The sequence below is a fragment of the Polistes fuscatus genome, unplaced genomic scaffold, assembly GCF_010416935.1.
Source record: "Polistes fuscatus isolate 324 unplaced genomic scaffold, CU_Pfus_HIC Scaffold22, whole genome shotgun sequence".
In the NCBI taxonomy this organism is placed as follows: Eukaryota; Metazoa; Arthropoda; class Insecta; order Hymenoptera; family Vespidae; genus Polistes; species Polistes fuscatus.
In genome coordinates this window covers 2555943-2576168 of record NW_025113099.1, presented here as the reverse complement: position 1 = coordinate 2576168, position 20226 = coordinate 2555943, and the positions used below count along the sequence as shown (strand labels likewise).

The 20226-nt window shown below is 34.5% G+C and overlaps 1 protein-coding gene across 1 annotated transcript in view; it reads right to left on the bottom strand.

Moving 5' to 3' along the window:
* LOC122518012 overlaps positions 1-7411 on the bottom strand; it is a 48959-nt gene extending 41548 nt beyond the window's left edge. Inside the window, exon 1 of the mRNA XM_043636655.1 lies at positions 6860-7411. Coding sequence (XP_043492590.1) covers positions 6860-6950 — 91 coding nt within the window. The 5' untranslated portion in view covers positions 6951-7411. The remainder of the gene's footprint in view (positions 1-6859) is intronic.
* Between the last annotated feature and the right edge of the window lie 12815 nt (positions 7412-20226).

Sequence of the window (20226 nt, the reverse complement as noted above, 5' to 3'; positions counted from 1 at the left end):
CGTATGCCTTTCAATACACGCTATTAATCTCATTGAAAATCATCAGCAAAGAAAACCGACGACTATCCCTAGTAATAATACTAATTAAACAAGTACGGACATCGACCACGAACGATCGTAACTGTCGTGAAACGAAGCACGATTTGTCCGCTAGCACAGCTTTAAACCGAATAGGTTAAAGTATTCGCGTTCGATCGTTCTACCACTCGAATTATTTTATACGATTGCTATCGGTTAACCGAAGATTTATTTGCGGTTTATTTATTTATAAGCTAATCTAACGGCCATATTAACGTAAAATTAATAAATATTTATTGGCAGACGCGATCTATCGATGGAAACATTTGATTTATAAGCGTAATTATCAGTAATATAAGAACAACCGTGAACTGATCTATAGTTTCATTGATTAATCAAAAGCAAAACACACGAATAGTTTGATAAAACTAACTACGAAGTGATATGGTGTGAAGGGTAGAAAATTGTCGTAAAATATTTCTTCATGTTTCCGACGTTACGATAGGACATTAACGCGGTTTATGTTTGCTCGTCTATTCTCATTAATTAAATACCGGTATAATAAGTAAGCTCGTAAAATGATTTCTTCTTCTTGAAAAATTCCTTCGAAAGAGCTTACGTATAGATCTGCATTTAAAATCCAATTAAATTCGTTCACGCGCATAAAAAAGGTACACTTTCAACAAATTAAATGTCTGATTTCGAATCTCGAACTTTCCTCTTCCATTAAAGTTGTTTTCGTAAGTGGAATCATCCGGACACACCCACGATCGCCAGCTTATAAATTCGGTAACTTTTAGCGACCACGCTATTTATCCTTTCACCATGGAATGTCGTTTTACAAGATGTCCCCGAGAGAAAGAAATAAATAGAGAGAACGAGAGAGAAGGGAAGAAGAGAACAAGAATGAGAATCCCTTCGTCTCGTGACCGTAAGAGAATGAGAAATAACGTGGGTGCGAATTTTTCGAATACTTAACAGCTTGCTCATTGTCGTCTTCGACTCTTTGTTCGGGCTGAACACGATGGCATCCTTGCATTCAAGGATGACTGGAACATCGAACTCTTCGAACATCGCTAAAAACAACGATGCATTTCCTTCTTTCTTTCTCTCTCTCTCCTTTCTATCTATGTTCAAAAATGGTTTCAAAGAGAACGTTAGATCATTTATAAAAGTTAAAACATCTTTCAGTAACTTCCGCTCATATAATCGGACCAACATCAAACCCGACCGATTAAGAAAAGAAGTTAGTAACATAAGGTGAAAATTCTATATATCGGGAAGTTCTTTGATGGCGAACGAGGTTCTCGTCTTATACGAGAAGACGAACAAGGTATGATCCTCCACGTAATCTCTCAATTTCACTCTTATAGTGCGAGGAAAACGATGCGTTTTTTTATTTCCTCACTCTCTTTCTCATATCATGTTGGACATCGCGTTCTCACCACCGAAAATGGTTAAAACTGTCTTAGAAAACTTGTCGTTGAAATCGACGTAACATGACGCTCGCTAATATAGGTATATAATTATAATTACGATCGTTTTCACCTATGGTGGTGGATAAGAATAACATATCTATTTGTCTCTCTCTCTCTTTCTTTCTTTCTTTCTTTCTCTTTTTCAAATAAATCAATTGTCGTTTCGGGAAAGAACGAAAGATCGACTCGGAAATAGCGTTAGAACTCTTACTGCTTTTAGACGATCGACAGGGAATAAGACCGCATTCCGATTGTTGAACACACCAACGTCGGCTTTTCTAAGCGCTCAATAAACGTAATTACTTATTAGGCGTGGTGTTAGACCGACCTAGAAAACGAACTCGACCGACACTACGAACAACAGACGCTTCCTAATACTTCTGATTCGTCTTTTTCTACATCAAAAAGTATATACTACTGAAAACTAGAAATAAAAATAACAAAATATCATTTGAATTTATTCTATATAATTTTCTAATTATTCTCAATATTATATTTATAATTGAACAGCACAAATGTATAATAGTATGTATATATGCAACTATAGTACTTACAAATTGAAAACAAGAAAATTGTTAATAATCAAATATTAATCTCTACTCTATACTATAATAATATTATACCGAACGAAAACCGTAAGTATAATAAATATTTCTATGTAGACAAATATATGTCACAGCAATCACGGTCATGTTTTATAGTTGAAGATTTATGAGAGTATAAAAAGGAGAAGGAAGGGAAAAAAAAAAGAAATAAAACAATAAAAAGGTAAAGGAAAAAGTAAGAAATCTTTTGCGGCTAGTCGGAAAAGGAAGGAAACACTTAGCGTTCCGCGGTTAACCCGTCGCGACGTTATCGCGTTCCCTTTCGAACTATAGAACACAAGCAAAGGCCGGTGGCTTGCATGAGCACGTGACCACGTTGCACCGCGCGTCACGTGCATCGAACGGTGCACCGGCCGCCACGCTCTCGAGCACGTGAATTCTGTATAATGGTGTGTGAGGGGGAAGGTGCTTTTATGGCGCGAATTCAACTCACTTAGCCGACCAATCGCGTATATACGATCAGAGTATACTGACTAACATTTACGAACATTCTCACCTCGAAGTCGTCGTAAAATATTCCTAAAAAAAAAAAAAAAAGCCTAATCTAAAACTACCGGACAGTAGTAGAACGTTAAGATTGAGGTTGATCTAACGTCGGAAGCCGCTAGGAATCTAAGACACGTTCACTGAAACGTGAGAGAAAGAGAAAGAAAGATAGCTTCGTTGTCCCACATACGTCCATTGGATTTCTTGACTCCCGAGGGTAGGAACAACCACGTGGATTACGTGGATGCATGATAGATCATGTAATACATCAGTTATCTCGTAATAATATCTTATTCCTTTTACCGCGCGCGATATACGAAAATCATTAGAGTTCGTAGCGTAGCCTAAGTCTATTTAATTACTAAAAATGCTCGACTCGATTTGCCATTTCTTATCCGTGAATTTCAAACTTAGGTATTTCATTCTCAATACGTATTACGGAGCACGAGGGTTAAATTCTCGCGAGAATATATACGGATATAATAAATGTATGTGTATATGTGACTATAGCACTTTCAATTTAGGAACAATTTTCTTTTTAATGAGAAAATACGAGCGTAGATTTTTAAAATATTGCATTAGTATCATTGTTACCAACGTTGACAAGATATAATACGCGTTATGCGCGTTTTCTCTCTTTTTTCTCTTTTTTCGAGTAAGAAAAAAGTAAAAAAAGAGCCGAATGAAAGAAAGAGCATTGCCTTTGGCAATTTATTGGAGAACATTAGATAATATATGGTTCATAATTGGTCGGAAAGAATGTTTCTGTTTATGAAATAATCGAAAAAGTTTATTAAACCGGACGTATCTGACCATTTCACCCCCATCTTTCTATCTTTCTCTTTCTAACAAATTTAGAAACAACGAGATTGATCAGCGTACAAAACGTGATACGATTTAACGACTCGACAACTGTTAATTGCTTGACTCGGATCTGGATTCGAATCTCCAGGGGGTTACTTTCTGCTCTTATGCTGTCGCGTTTGCCACCAATTAACATACGCCCCACGTACTCTAATAACACTTTGGACGCTCGAAACTGTCGCTCAAAAGTTGACGTTTGAATCAATACGATTCCCACGACGATAGCATTAGCACGAATTTTTCCTATTTTTTTTTTTTTTTCGTTTGCTTTCTTCTATATCGAATACTCCCAAGAGAATTATCTACGACAAACGAACGAGCCACGAAAAATCTGGACGCGGACAGGAAGACCGGTGGTCACGTTTCTATCCTTTCTATTCTCTCGTAAAAACAATGCCTGCTCGGTTGGGTTAATTAACGAGAATTTCTATGAATTCCATCTAACTTGAATTTACAAAGTGGGTACGAAAAACCGGCGAAACTCGATCATTGCTAAGATACTGAAACTGGCTAATAAATATGGAATTAATATGAGATTTTTTTGTATAAATAATTAGATACGGGTCTCATTAGAAAAAGCAAAGTTTCGAAAATATGAATCAACATTTTACGGGATTCTCCTGAAATGGTCTTTTCGTATCTAATTAGTTCAAACCCTTAAAGTATTTCGATTGGAATAACTTCGTTAAGAGATAATGAACGTTTCACAGAATTTCGTATTACATTCCGCATTGCTCGATCGAAAAAGATATCCATGAGGGTAAAATCTTGAAATAAATATATGGACGAATGTCGTAAAACGTATTTCACGCCCTCATAATTATCGAAGTCGCTACGTAAAACCAGTTAATTAAAGATCACGTGCGAGAACGAGGAATAAAATCAGTGTCAATGACGAAGAGATAGCTCGAGTAATGTTGGTACGATCTTTTCTTGGCTACGCTATGATGAGAATCGCTATATTTAAACATTGCAATATTCTCCTATCATTTCTCACACTTTCTCCGAAGCGAAGATCGATGAACCAGCAGCATTCGAGAGTTCTTCGTATGCGTCGTTTTTGTATGAGTCGATCTACGCTCGTTCAGTGTCAATGACATCGATCATGCTACGTGTAAAAATAATCATAAACGAAGTTAAGAAGATAAAATAATTGCATAGTTCACAAATGAAATATACTTAAAATATTATACCATAAATTTGAAAGTTACGTATTAATTTTCTAGACATGATATATTAAACACGAAAATGTTAGACGTACAAATGAGTTTACCGTGGCCTTTAAAAACCATATCACGGATGTATAGCAGATAAAAAAGACGATCTTTGTTGTTAATTGACAAGATGAGATAGTCTCGTGATTTCAGACGGTCGGCCGAGTCAGCAAACACGTGACTTTACCTTCTTCGATGGCATTAATCTGTACGAGGAAAGATTTAACAACGTTAGTATCTTTCTTTCTTATTTTCTCTGTCTATCTGTCTTTATCTTTCTTGTTCATAGCTCTCTCCAATCGGATACAACGCGACCTTAAAAACAGCACGTGCAAAAGCACGTGTACTCACGTGCCACACGTGATTCCAGTATTCTCACTTGACTAAGAAACTAAACAGTTATTAATATTATTATTATTTTCTCCATTATTACTCCATATCGTCGTCACCAAGTCAGTTATTCGCACCTTCCAGCCAATGTACTACTAAAATAGTATATCCTTCCTTAACGTCGACATTTCTTTGGTGCGAGCGATTGTAGGAGGAAGATTGTTCGAGTTCTACGCGTGTGCTAACTCACGAGTTTCCTTCGCCTATCATCTCGTACGTTCACGTGCTGCGCTCAAAAGACCTTCACATTTCTCCGTAGCTCCGATCACGATGGAACCATTATCTTCCTTTGAGAAAGTAAGTACAACAGAGTTGAATAGCAGCAGCAATGAACAGCGAAACGCGAACGAGCGAACGTTGGAAGAATTTTTTGAAATATGAGAAGGTTAATCATAATTTCCTTTTTTTTTTTTATCTATATTTTTAAAGTGGTAATATCGTTGTTGCAACGTCGTAAATAAATGAAGGAGATTATTTTCCCTTTAAATATTATTTTTTCTTATTTTTTATATCAAAGAATCTATCGATCGAGGAAATCTAACAAACAGTTGATCCGATGAGTCTACCAATTTCGATGTTATGAGTTGGTAATAGATTCTACTTCTCCGTAAGGATTTTTAACCTTCCTCGATGACGGTGCAATCAGAGCAATTAGAGGCACTGCACCGAGATGGATTCCTCATTACCGTGAATTACCGACGATCAATGGTATCCTGATTCAAGCCTATCCTAGAAGAAATTCTTCCCTTTCGATGTTCGATCCGATATCAGTCGTGTACATATACGGAGAAATGTGAGCTCCATTGCATTAATAAATAGATGTTGCAAGAAAGATTTTAAGAAACATGATTAAAAAAAAAAGAAAAACAAGAAAAAAGTGCATACCTACACGCATTACGTTTAAATTTTTCAATCTCGATCTTTGAGATCGTAAGGAACTTTCGCTAATTATTCATTAACTAACGTGAAATGAAATATTCGCAAGGTGTGGCTAAGGAAAGTGAAAGAACACTGTTGGTTTCATCAATTGCTAAGATTGCAAAGATCATACCGAGGGTTTAAAACGTGATATCTACGAGATAGTTAAACTACTGCAGTTTTGAATACTGACACGTTTCGCGTTAGAGAAGTTACGTTCTCTGTGATTACTAAAATTATCCATTTGGTAAAAGGAAGCGTTCTACTTTCGTTGAAGTAAAGAAATTGACGGAAGATTTTTCACGTGCAAAAAAAAATAAAAAAAAAATAGAAAATATTCGTTTAAAAAGAAGATGAATTTTTATTAACCGCACATAATTATTACCTTGAAAAATCCTTGTAATTAATAAAGACGCGACATAGACGATCAATCGTAAATATAATTTACCAATTGACGAATCGTAAATCCTGACAAAACAAGCCGTTCGTTAGACTTCGAACTATAGAAGCACGTTGTGCAAGTTGTAGCCGTGAACTTTAAATCATCGACAGTGTATGACTTAAGAATCGATGCTGGTAAACGACCCAATGCCGATCGTGCGTTTTCATTAACCCGAGAAAACGAATAACTAAATATTTGTACAATTCATTTTACGAATGTCATTTTTACGTGTTTATTGATCGATAAATAAAATAATTTATGCTCCATCTTCTTTCTTTTTATACGACTACGAAATGTCTTTATCGCGAAAATTTTATTTCCATTTCGAACTATGCAATAATTGTACAAATAAAAAAGAAAAGAAAGAACAAAGACATAATCGCGAAAATATTTAACAAATATGTTTCTTTTTCAATTACAAATAACGATGCATCCTTCGCCTACCTGGCATAAGTCTCTCCTGCGGAGGATATCCCAACACTCCTGTCCCAAGGATCAAAGCGACGATCAAAGTCCTTGAAAGGATAGTCTTCATGATGACACACCTGATCTAAGCTAGCCTAATCACAAAAATCGCGCGTGAATGAATGACACGAGTGCACGTCCGATGTTTCTTTGATTAGGAATTTGTCTTTTTTTCTTTTTACGAATCACGTTATTTTTCTTTTTTTTTCACGAATATGATTGTTAATTAATCTAAGTATGTCTCGTGGAATCCACGGCAGAGCTCCTGTCGCTGTCGGACTGTGCGGTAGTCTGGAGGGTCGACTGGCGCTTTCACCGGTTTTATACGGCGCGCAGGAAAGCACTTCTTCTGGAAGGGGGATTCCATGGAACTGTGAGCATCACAAAACCCACCATCGCCTACTATACAAACGATACTACTGCAATTATCTATTGTCATTGTCAAAAGAAGTTATACAAATGCTAAATGCGTTGGTATTAGTTTTCTCAACGTTTCTTCAATCTCCTGCTCTATCATTTATATAAATCAAGAAAAATAGATAGAAAGAAAGAGAGATTTATTTTAAATACCTCGAATAATGTTAAAGATTATGTGGAAATATTATCGTAGAAAATAAACGAAATATTTGAAATTATTGAAACGTTTCAGTATTCGCAAACAACCTCCACTCATGCATAATTTCACGGAAGACGTGGAAATAACTTTCTACGATGCCTTTTACAGTACAGCTCGTTCAACAATAATGAGAGTACGTTTAACTTCAGATTTTAGGGATGGGCCACGGAACAATGGTTCTTCTATTGCATTAAAATATCATAGGAAATGTCAAGAACAATTTATTGGGTTGGCAACTAAATGAGTATGGTTATTTTAATAAAAATCTACAGGTCGTCGGATGGAGACCTCTCTTTCTCTCTCTTTCTTTTTATCTATCTATCTCTTTGTATAAATAAGTATTTACACGTAAATATATATAAATATATAAAAAAAAATATTAAAATAAATTAATTTTTCTGTTGGCAACTAAGCGAGGGTGTTTTCTTCAACGAAAACCTATTAACAAACGGCTGCTTGTTAAAGTTTCTTTGCTTATTTGTACGAACACGTATATATTCGTCGTAAATAAAGTATAATAAAGATTATACCGCTACGCATCTACAATATACCTACTCGTTTATGGACACTTCCTTTCTCCTTTCATCGAACGAACAATGAAGTTGTCATCGATCTATTATCAAACCCCTACTACTTTACGAGTATTTACCAGTACCCCGTTAAAACTACTATCATGTTCTCTTACAAAAGAGCAGTAGCGTTGTAACTCGCGTATCGTAGCGATCCGCCGATAAGATATCCACAATTTATTAGAAATATGCATGATAAAAGCAACCGACGCTTTGGTGAAAGAAAAAAATAAAAAAAATACTAGTTACATTGCACGGAGAATAATTTATAACGTATTTGACGCAACTAACTAGATAGTTCCTATCGACTTATCGTACTCGCCTTATCGGTGGCAATATGGATCGATATACACAATCATGCATGAATTACGATTGAAGTTGGGCTGTTCAAGGCCAGAAATCAAACCGGTCTCTGCAAAAACGATAGAAAAAAGAAGCTAGAACCTTAATCATTTTTTTGAGATTTGATTTAATCGAATCAAGAAATTTTTTTCAATAAAGAAATTCTGTTATAGTGCAACATATACTTTTTGATTCTTACTATATGTGATACAAAACTGAACAAATTTGAGAACCGCTGGGTAAGATTATTAAAATATTCGCGTGGTAAACTCGTAAGTACTCGAATACTTGACGTTTCTTGAACGCTTAAACTTAGGAACCATAATAGAATATCGAAGAGAGTGACGTTTGGCCAGGAGAGTCCATTCGAATCACTGTCCGCGCCTCGTTCGCTATCCAAGATGAAACATTATTGCACTCGAGATCATTATCCTCGCTCCTTGGACATAATTCGTTCGTCGCGTTTCGTAAGAACTTCTCAGCGATCCTCCCGAGTCGACTCGCTCGAATACGTTTTGCGTTGCTTAACGGGTGGCTATAGGACTACTATGGTTGCCAGCGGTCTCTCTAACTCGTAAAAGTCGCGCTCTACGTTCGTTCTTTGGGTCATTTTCGTGCTCTCCTGTAATAACGTTAAGAATATTTCAACGTTTCGAGACTAACGAGAAAAGTAAAGAGAACAAGAGATGGTGATAAAGATAAAGACAGTCGAGATCAGTGAATGAATATTTCCTCTTTCGGATTAATCGATGAAAATGTGTTCCTATCCGAGAGAAAACGATGAACGATCCTTCGCACCGAAGAGTACGCGTACTTTTTAATTGTATCATTAATTATTGGCCGGACGTAAGATACCCACGTTGCTACCTTCTTCGTCATTCTTTCGATCAAACCGGTCTGATCGGAAGTCTATCCACCGTAAATTGTTAAGGAGAAGGTGGACTCCTTGTCCTTTTAAATATTTAACAAATTCCGTCATATGATAATGGAATGAATTCTACGATTTATCCGTATGGTAGCGTTCTTCGATCTTTCCCTCCTACTTCCTTTCCTAAATGAAATTGAAAGAGGACGAATGAACGATTTAATAAACTACTATCAGATTAGAAACTTTGAACTGTTCAATCTCGAATGAATACGCGAACGAAACGTGAGAACACGATCAAACTGTTGCACGTTTTAATGACAATTTATGATATAATGACTTACGTTAGTCTATAAAAAATCTGACCTTTCAATTAAAAATTAACCGTATGCATAGCTATCATAAATCTTTGAAACTTTTCGATTACATGAATTTATCGACAAATATAAATCAGGTCGAGTAAGTGTGGCCTTTGATTATATTTTTTAAACTCGTATATATTTTAAGAGGTACGTTATTATTATTATTATTATTATTATTCATGGTGGCGTTCACCGATCTTTTAAATCTTTCGAGAATCCTATCGAGAGAATAAAATCGACTATAGTGGGATGTGTAAGCTGGAACTGGTCGTGTTCGTAGACAGGACACGATGAAAAATGCGATGATCTTACTGATGCAACAACGATACGATCACGTCGTATGTTAGATCAATCTCGTTCAATCTAACAACACACCCACAACTATCATTCTATGTGGTTACACTCGATTAAATAGCAGAGTATACTTAATAACGAGTAAGGTGTACTCTTCATCCATTATCATGCTGAACGAGTATGCAAAACAATATTTCACGAAAGATCCTGATGATCGCGATACAGAGAGATCGATTTCACGGGGAAAGTAACTACGTTGTTCATTTTTATGCGATGATTTTTTCTTCTCAAGGCTCCCAGTACAAGACGCCGCAAACGACAACAGATTGCTAAGAAATCGTGAGATCTCCTTGCTCCCCATAGAGACAAGTTATCTTATGCAAATGAAAAGTGAATCGAGTACAAACTTTACGATCGCAATATGTGCTTGACCTCGAACGAACGACGTCCACGATTGTATCTTCAATTGAGAGAAGTTAAGATCATCGTTTTAATACATAAATTCAAACATCTTTTGGAAAGGTAAAGGAAACACTTAAGAATATGTTTCTAAGCTTATGTTAGATCTTAGATCGTAATCTGTAATAGAAAGAAACGAAAGAAAGGAAAAACGAATAACTATGATTATAGACTTGTAAAATAATATTTCGTTAATTAAGAAATAATAATAATTGATTTAGAAAGTTTGATCTAATCTCTTGTAATCTTGCATCGTAATATATTCGTTCCTTCATTCTTTCTTTCTCTAATTCTCTGTGTCTTCTTCTTGTTATAGCTTGGAGCATAAACACGAAGCATACTCGATGCCGACGCATTAATCTCAGGTGGTGCAAACATCCTTAATAATTAGCACTATCACGGGAAATGACGAAATCCTCGAGATCCTAGCACTATCCTTCTTCCCATTCTTTCCTTATATTTTTCCTTTTTAATTACGAACGCGAGCTACGATCATCTTTCGCAAGATACGTTTGTATGAGTGTCAAAAGGCTTGACCCTGATCTTAATTAACTCGAGAAAAAAGAAAACAAAAAATGGAGCGAGTTACAAAGAAAGGTAGCGTTATAAAAAATTACAATTTATATTTGAAGACTTGAACGAGATTAAGCTCGTTATCCGTTTCATGCCCATTCCTATCGAGACGCGTTTCTCCCAAGATTATAGAATAATCTTCACCGATTGTAACTATGCTCGCGCGATCGATTATGAAGGACGACCTAACCGAGTTTCCTTCGTTACTTCTATTTCATTCGACGTCACTATCGATACTATTGATTTTTCGCGCGAACGATAATTCACATCGAATCACAATAAAATACCTATAAGTCGGAAAACAATCGTTGTTCTCTTGAATAATGTATGAAAAAAGATAACGTGAAAAGCAATCTGAACGTCGAGTTACATCGAGAGAGATCAATTTGCCATTTATTTCAGCGCGAAACGTACAAATGTCTTTACGGAGCTATTTTATTACGATCGTTAGGGCCATTAGCGATACGAACATTTAATTCACCAATGCTGCTCGGATTCCACGTATTAAGTATATATATATACAGTCCTTGCAATCTACGTTATCGTCACGATGAAGTAGCCGTGAATGCTCGTTAAACATTTCGTTACGCTAATAATAAGAAAATAAAAATCAATTGTCTTCATAGAGAAACGAACGTTATTATTTAACTTGAAACTTTCAGTCCGAATCGTCGTCGTTGTTCCGGCAATCGTCGTAGTTCGAAAGTACTCGCTAAACAACCTAAATACGTAAATACTAACTCTCGAATTCGATTCCAATGATATGACAAAAATCATCGATCGAGACGCTTTCTATTTTCGTCAACGTTTTTAGATTCAATCAATTTTTTGTTCCGTTTCTTTGCTATTTTCAAATCAATCTTGAACTAGTTTCTGTGGTTATTACCGATGTATGTCCGATTTCTTTCTTGCGATAATACAAATTCGTATTCGTAGGAATAAATTGTAAAGTATTGCACTTAAATCCGTTGAGTAAGTTTCGATTGAATCTCCATATCAATCCTAGGTATAAATAGGCGAAATAGTATAAAGTTATGCGAACGCGTATACACCTTCGATCGATAACATTTTATTAAGATATTTTCTGCATCACTTTCGCAAATTCGATTCGCGAAACGATCGCGAAAGACTTCTTTGTGCTGCAAAGCCTTTAGTGTTTCTTTCGTAACGGTTTCGTAAGTCGTGAGACCATCTACTAGAAGGCACCTGCGGTAGTTCTTATTTCTACCGGACCGAGATGAAGTGCGTCTCCTTAATGTCTAATGCTCTTTAATTTGCGGAAAGCGTGAAGCTGTAATTTCATGCGCTTCGTGTTCTGCTTAAGAAGAAGAAAGATAAATAAATAAAGAAAGAGACAGAGAAAGAGAATTATACGTTCATCTTTTTCCTTCATCTTTTAGTATACCCCATTCCTCGATTAGCTATAGATATCGATTATGAGCCTACTCGCGCTTATGATACATGTTTCGTGATGAATATACATATGCATGTACTTCTCTACGATCAAGAAGATCAAACGATCTCGTACGGTTCTTTAAAAACGTATCTAACGAAAATTTCCGACATTTACCTTTACGAACGTACTCACTTTTACACGTATCGCGAAACTAAGTGAATGAAAAAAGAAAGGAAGAAAAAAACTGGAACGATAAATCGACGGGAATTTTTGCTCACGCGATTATACCGAGACATGTATATGTTCATATAGAACAAAAGTATGTTTTTATTGTTCTGTTCATGTAACGAAATTGCGATTGCTTCGATGTTAGGTACACACGCGCTATCGTGTGAAAGTGCGAACGGTATTTTTACTTGTCGAATTTATCGCGCATACGTCTCTATTAAAGCCTCACCCATAATATTCAGACTTTTACGGATTTTTTACGAATTTTTTACGGATTACGTTAATTTGTGTTTTCACATCCATGAAAGTGCAGTGTCAAAAAAACCGTACGACGTCATTCATCGCGTGTCAATTGTAAAAAACAATAATAATAAAAAAAAAAAAAAAAAAACCATAAAAACGTAATAAGAAGAGTCGACATATTCATAAATAATTTATTTCTATAAATCGATTATCGTTCGTGACTTACAATATTTTTCTTTCATTAAACATAGATCTTTGATCGATGAACGAAATAAATCAAACTTCCCGTCTATTCTCGATCGTGAGATCGAACGCTTTTAGTATTTAAATCGATCCATATAATATATGCATATTCTATAAATCTTATCGAGCATCGACCCGGAAGAACTTAAACGATAACCAGCTTCAATCCTGTATAAATACATATATGAACTATCTCATTAATTATTCAGGAGAGACCTTGCAACGAGATTCCTTTCCGCTGAGACCTAACACCGTTTGTTTCCGGATCCTCCATTAACGCATTTCAAGATCAACTTCTCGTGGGTGGGTGGACGTAATAAATCGTAAGTTAATGCGTGGGTGCGGTCGCGTATTTGTAATATCGTTGACAGAAGCGTGTCGAGTCTTTTATATTTGCTCTCTCACTCGAGTCCACTCAATTCGATCGAAAGACCGATCGGATTTTTATTCGATGACGATCGTAACGACAAATAAATAGACGCAAAAAGACAAAAAATAATAAATAAAAATATACTATTATGCGCGAGTTTATGTGGTATTGCAGTAATGAAAAGTAAGAAGTAAATGCAGTTGCTTCGTGAATCGCATTACTTTTTTTTTCTTTCTCTCTCTCTCTCTCTCTGTTTTGTTTCTGTCCGTTTCTTTTCTATAATCATATGCAATCCTTCTCCACGACAATGATTCATTAATCATGCAGGGGTTATCGGAGTCACGAATCGTTCTTGCTATTGGCTTTACACCCTCCCACCCCTACTTACTCCCCTCTTCTTTCCTCCTCCTCTTGCAAGAACAACATTTTTTTACGATTACCTTTGTCTCGAGCTTTTATTTGTATGCAAATACGATATTTATAGCCCATTTAAATTTGTAAAAAGAAATAATAAAAATAAAAAGTATAAATTTAAGTATTTTTAGATAAGAGGCTGATTCGAACAAGCGAATTCAATAACGCGAAACGTACCGCGACGTATTCGTCAATTTTTTGAAAATTTCTTTCCTCAACTTTTGATCGCACTTTTTCTCTCACTCTTTCTTTCTCGATTCCCTCTTTTACACTTCGAGCATATCGATCGCGTGTCTTGATAGTATTTCCGCACGATGTTAATGATCGTTACCGGTCGCTTATAGCTCGTAAATTATGTTTGTAATCGGACGATCGAATTCGAACGAAGGATTGGAAAATAAATCTTATGGATTTATATATAAAAAAAAATAAAAAAAATAAAAAAACACTCGATTTTCTACATTTATTCGACGAGTATCGAAAAATAAAGAAAATAATAAACGTTGGTAGCCGATCTTCTTATTATTAAAACACGTTCAACATCATAAAGATCATCGATTACATTAATTAAATGCAACATGATTGATTATTCATTTATTCCTGGCGATAAAAGACTTGAAATTTATTTAACATATTTATAATCTAATAATTACTTTACTTTGTATCGATTGCTCAATCCTTGTGAATTTTTTTAATCTTCTTTCTTTAATTTGTAAAAACTATTATGAAAAATATGAAAAAAAAAATTGATCGATTAGTGGAAAATCAATTGAACGTCCAACGCGTTAAATCATAAAGGCTTTCTCACACTCATTAGAACAAATCGATGTTTCGAATTGATTAATTATATTACTTTTTTATTTTTATTTTTTTTTTATTTTTTTTTAATCACCGTAGCATCATGGCAATTGTTAGACCACAACTCGCGGAGTTGCGCGATGCGCTTGTTATTAATGATCGTGTCAAGGAAGCGACACGATTTCACGGTTGTTCTACCACAAGTCATGCACGTTTGCCTTGGACGATTCATAAAGTCGATTGAACTCGACGCAATAAGTAAGTATTATCGCGATAGGTTTGTATACTTTCGTGTTACCTGTCGTTCGAGTCATCGTGAATTATTCAAATAATATAACATTTATTTCAACATTGAAAAACTACTCGTACCTGTGTTATTACATTAACAACGTTAACTTTAAGTTTAGCAAAACTGAATTTAATTATTTCTCGATACCTCGTGCAAGATATTAAACGTGAATTCTTCGTATACGTGTATACGTCGAACCTATTAAAAAATCTCGATGCAAGTGCAACTTTAAATCATGTTTTACTTAGACACATTGAAACGTTCTTTGACCCCCTCCCAGTTTTAATTTTTTTCCAAATTAAATTAGATCCGATCGTGTGGGCGGTTTTCTCGTGCTACGATTGGAAGGTAAAATCATATAACCAATGCTTGCACGAAACGATCTTATCGCGGGCAAATACAACGATATTCGACTACGAAAAATAAAAATCTAATATCAAGAATACTAAACACATGCTACGTGGACGAATTATCGTAGCAGACCAAACGTGCACATGTCGTTGGTGGACTGTTACGTATAAAGTAAAAAAATAAAAATAAAATAAAAAAATAAAAATAAATGAGATTACAGTTAAGATGATGCCAATGATTTTAATGATTGGGGTAGCTCAGTATAAACACTGTAAAAACAATATTAATCTTAACTTGATGGCGATGCTTCTGACTTAAATTGGTTATGGTAGAAATATAATACTAACTCCTGACTTCTCTAGATAATCGTACCTTTCAGTATATTACGATCTCAGTATGCTGACTCGCGGCGATCAAGCGTAATTATTCCTTTTGTAGGTGTAACAATAAACATCTATGCGCCAACTATACATAGTAGATGCCCGAGGTGTGGGCGAATAACGACCCACAAGCCCATAAACGATTACCGATGAACGATTAAGCAGCATTCCTCGTCGTCCGCTTGACTATCTCCTTTCTTCAGATCGAATTCTGACGATAGCAAATACATCATATCATACTCGCAACCTATCTATCTGTTCTACGATTTATTTCAGTCAACTATCTCTAAACTGTTTTCCGAACTACCTAACGAGTATAAATTATTATCGTATTCAGAGATTAGAGAAATCATTAAATTCGAAACAAATTAATTATTTTAATTATTTTAATATTAATTTAATCATTTGAAATTTTATACCGAATTTAATCTAGAAACTAGAAAAAACAAATTAAAAAGATTCCATTTCTATCGTGATAAAAGTATAATTAAATCATTTATATTCCAATTCCTCAATTAAGAAACCATAATTTCTAATTCTTCCATTTAAGATACGTTAATTTAATCGGAGTTTTATTTGAAATCGAAATAAATTTGATACCTAACTAATTAATGAGTCTAACCAAAGGTCTACGTTATAAATTGAATTTCGTCTAACTAAGTAACAACCTATCGAATTATTCTACGCCAAGGGGTTCTATTTAGAGTCGAATTGCGAAACTTTAGTTGTATCTAACTCGAAGAAAAGTATAATATAATAAGGGGTAAAATAACGTTGCTTTCGATGAACGATCATTACCGGCGCCATGAATCTCGCCTTCTATCGTAACTCCTGCTGCCAATTAATACCGATTACCGTTCGAAAAGTCACGTTGTTTTACTCGTTAAACTCTCTTTCTTTCTCTTTCTCTCTTTATTTCCCTGTTTCTCGTCAGAATGGACAGATCGACATTTTCTAAGATAATAACGCGTGTTCGCGATTTCAACACGCTTTTACATAAAACAATGTCCTTCTCTGAAGCCTCTAACTATGATAACGACGTATACCATGAAATGGTAAGCTCAATGGAAAATCAATGATTCTAACTGCAAAATGAACATGCTACGGTGTTCCTGTTAACGATACGAAGAGCGTTGACACCTCCATTACCGAGAAAGAGAGAAATCTGATAAAAATTACTTAGATCTTATGGTTTTACCGCACGCCTACACACATACATCCACACATACATACACGATCGTTAAAGCAAAAGTCGGGTGTCCACATGGATTGATCTGTGATCGATATACCACCACCAGCGTTGCTCGCTATCCGCAACCAAAAGACCCGACATTCCGCGTGTTCGATCTACCGTGATAGATCATTACTTTGCCTATTAATCCCCCTCTGTTCTACAACGGAAATTACTGTTTAGTTTTACCCAAAGACGAAGAAAAATAATTTTTAGAGCGTTAATGAATATAATATACATGAGTAATATAGATTTTCCATGAAAGTATACATGCAATACGTTAGAAAATATAATAATAAAATATTCGAAATAGAATTTGAAATGGAGACACATTGTATTATATCATAATAAAAAAAATAAAAAAATAAAACCTGAAACAGATAAAATCAAGCATTAGATATATTATGAAAAAAATTTTTTAAATCTTTGATACATTCAACAAATATTAAAAATTACGGTATTTTTGTTTGAATAATATTATTAATTATATGTTATTTCTTTGAGCTTATGTAAGTGCCTTCAGAAATGCATGAATACATTATTTTTAAGAAAAGTCTTTTAAAGCGTGCTGTTCCATAGATGGTTAATCCAACGATGATCACCTGTAACAAAAAGCAAACTATATTAGTCATACAATCAAGTGATAGAATAGCCTGACATATAGATCGTCCAATTTGCAGATGCACTTTTCAACTGAATTCTCTATTTATTTTTATCAAATCTCTATGTAAATTAAATTTAAACGCGTGATTTTACATTTACATAAAATAAATAAAAATAAAAAAATAGTAAAAGTAAAAATACTAAATTACTAAAAAAAAAAAATTTCTATTATTTATTGTAAAATACTCTTAAACTGCATTATATAAAAAAGAAAAATAGCAAATTTAATAAAATACGAACACAGTGAAAAATTTTAAAGAAGGAACAAGAAAAGAGAAATTACTTTAATATTTACCGAACGTTATTTAGGCTTCAAAATTTAATAATACAAAAATTTTAATATTTTTGACTCTAACTAAACACATATGCATCTTTATGACGATTTTGATGGACACATATTTGGTGTCCCAAGGAGATGGAATGGTCCATCATCTCCAATTACAACTACAAATTAATGACGAGCAAGAAAATAATATAATAAAATATAAAATATGACTAGAGAGCTATTCTCGAAAAGTTCGAACTTGCTGTTTGAACCCTTGAAAATAACTCAAAAGTCTATGTAGTTGCCCTCTTCAGCCACAATTAAGTGGGGGCCTCTTCGGCATAAGCCTCTTCGGCATTTAGCCTCTTCTTTCTTCATTCCCTGAAAACTGCATTGGACATTTTCTACGAGCGGGAGAGATAAGATCTTTCGTACTACTTTTGCAAATTAACTCGTATTATGTTAAAATTCTAATTCTCAATTATTAAAAAATTAATTTACATTTTCTGTTCAATAGTAAAGCTCGTGAACTATCAATGAGCTTAGAGTTCAATGATATATACACGAGCACAATTAAACGAATGTCCAAGCAGACAATTATCGATGACCTAATAACACGTCGCACTTTTAATGTCAAAAAATAAAATAGAATTGAAATAAATAAAGCAATCAATGTTATGCATTTTCTTGCAATATTTTCATTTCATTCATTCGTTATATTGAATTATATCAAATATTTTTAATTGAGAAAATCGCGACTGTGCGAAGTGCTAATATCATAATACTTAAAACTAAGTATCAAATGGATCAAAGTATTTGCGAATTTGTTCGACTCTTTCTCGTTCGAGATAGAATCGAAATAGAAATAGATCTTTCAAATCGTTGCAAATTCCTTTGAATCTCATGATACATAATAAAGATTACAGAAGAGTTACAAAATAAATTTACAAATATGATGAATGAAAAATGAATGAATAAAAAAAAATTTTTGTAACAATTCTGTATAAGCCAGGAGGCGAAATTTCCACTCCGGAGTGGAAGCAAACCTCGTGCCTTTCCTGGATCCTACCTACTTAAAATTAAAGTTTTCACATTCGCTCAAAGAAGTATGCTACCTGTCTGCCAATTACCCGTATTTAAAAAGAGCAAATACACATACGTACCCACCCACTCACTCCACGATTCTCTCACATACCACCAGGGTGCAAAAGCCTAAACTAGAGAGCATGCCCCGGGGCACCTCCGACACCCTAGTTCAAACGCGTGTTTTCTAAACTTATGGGAGTACGTACCAATGCTGTAATCGACTGCCAAGGCTAATGATTATTGCAAATATAACTAAAGCAAAAATACTGGTACATACTAGTATATATCAGCATACTAATATAATACAAGTATTGTCAAATTTCCACAAGAAAATGTGGGAACTCTACTATTCAAAACGATTTTATATATAACAAAAAAAAATGAAAAAAATTTAATATAAATAGAAAAATACAACCATGTGTATTTTCATATCACACCTAACTCTAGGTGTGCTATACTAAGTATTACTTTAAGTATTAAATAATTCATTAATTAAAACTATCACGAAACGATGTACAGTACACTACCTAATACGCACATACAAGTGTAAAGTACATCGTGCAATCACTAGCACAATGACAGCCGCCAATAGGGGAAAAAAACTTAAAACTAAACCCATACTAACCGTTTCTCACCCATACGAGTAGCACCTGGGCACACGCATAGATGAGAACGCAGAAAGTATAGGGGGGAGAAACGGGAGATTAGTACATTAGAAGCTGAAAAGCCTGATCTAAAAAATATGATTAAATACACATATATACATAACATATAAATATACATTTTTATAAAAATTCATCTAAGCGATTAAGGACTCTACAATTTATTTAATAAATAATGACTTTGAATATCTTTTAATATCTTTTAATATATTTCAAAACCTCGGACGACTCCTTTCATTAAGTTGGCTGTTCTAATAAAAGAACTGGGCTTTGAGCCACCACTTAACTGCTAGAATCTATCCGTCGCGAATGAGTTTGTCTTCTTGCTCATTTATTTATAATATCGAAGTATCGATATATCAAAATTAATCGCGATTAGATAAACTAAGTACGAAGCAATGCATGTAAGACATTTATTACATGCTTTTCTGGACAAAAACGAGTAAATAAATGCTCGATTTCACCACTACTAACCACGAACAAAACACGTAATAAAAAAGAAAGTGCATTTATTAATTGCAATATTAATTAAATGAATCTAACCGGTGAGACAAGAAAACCTATCCTGAACTAATATAAAATATACAATACAATATACAATATAATATACAATTTTCATGAGTAACTCCTAGAAAGGAATTACTCAT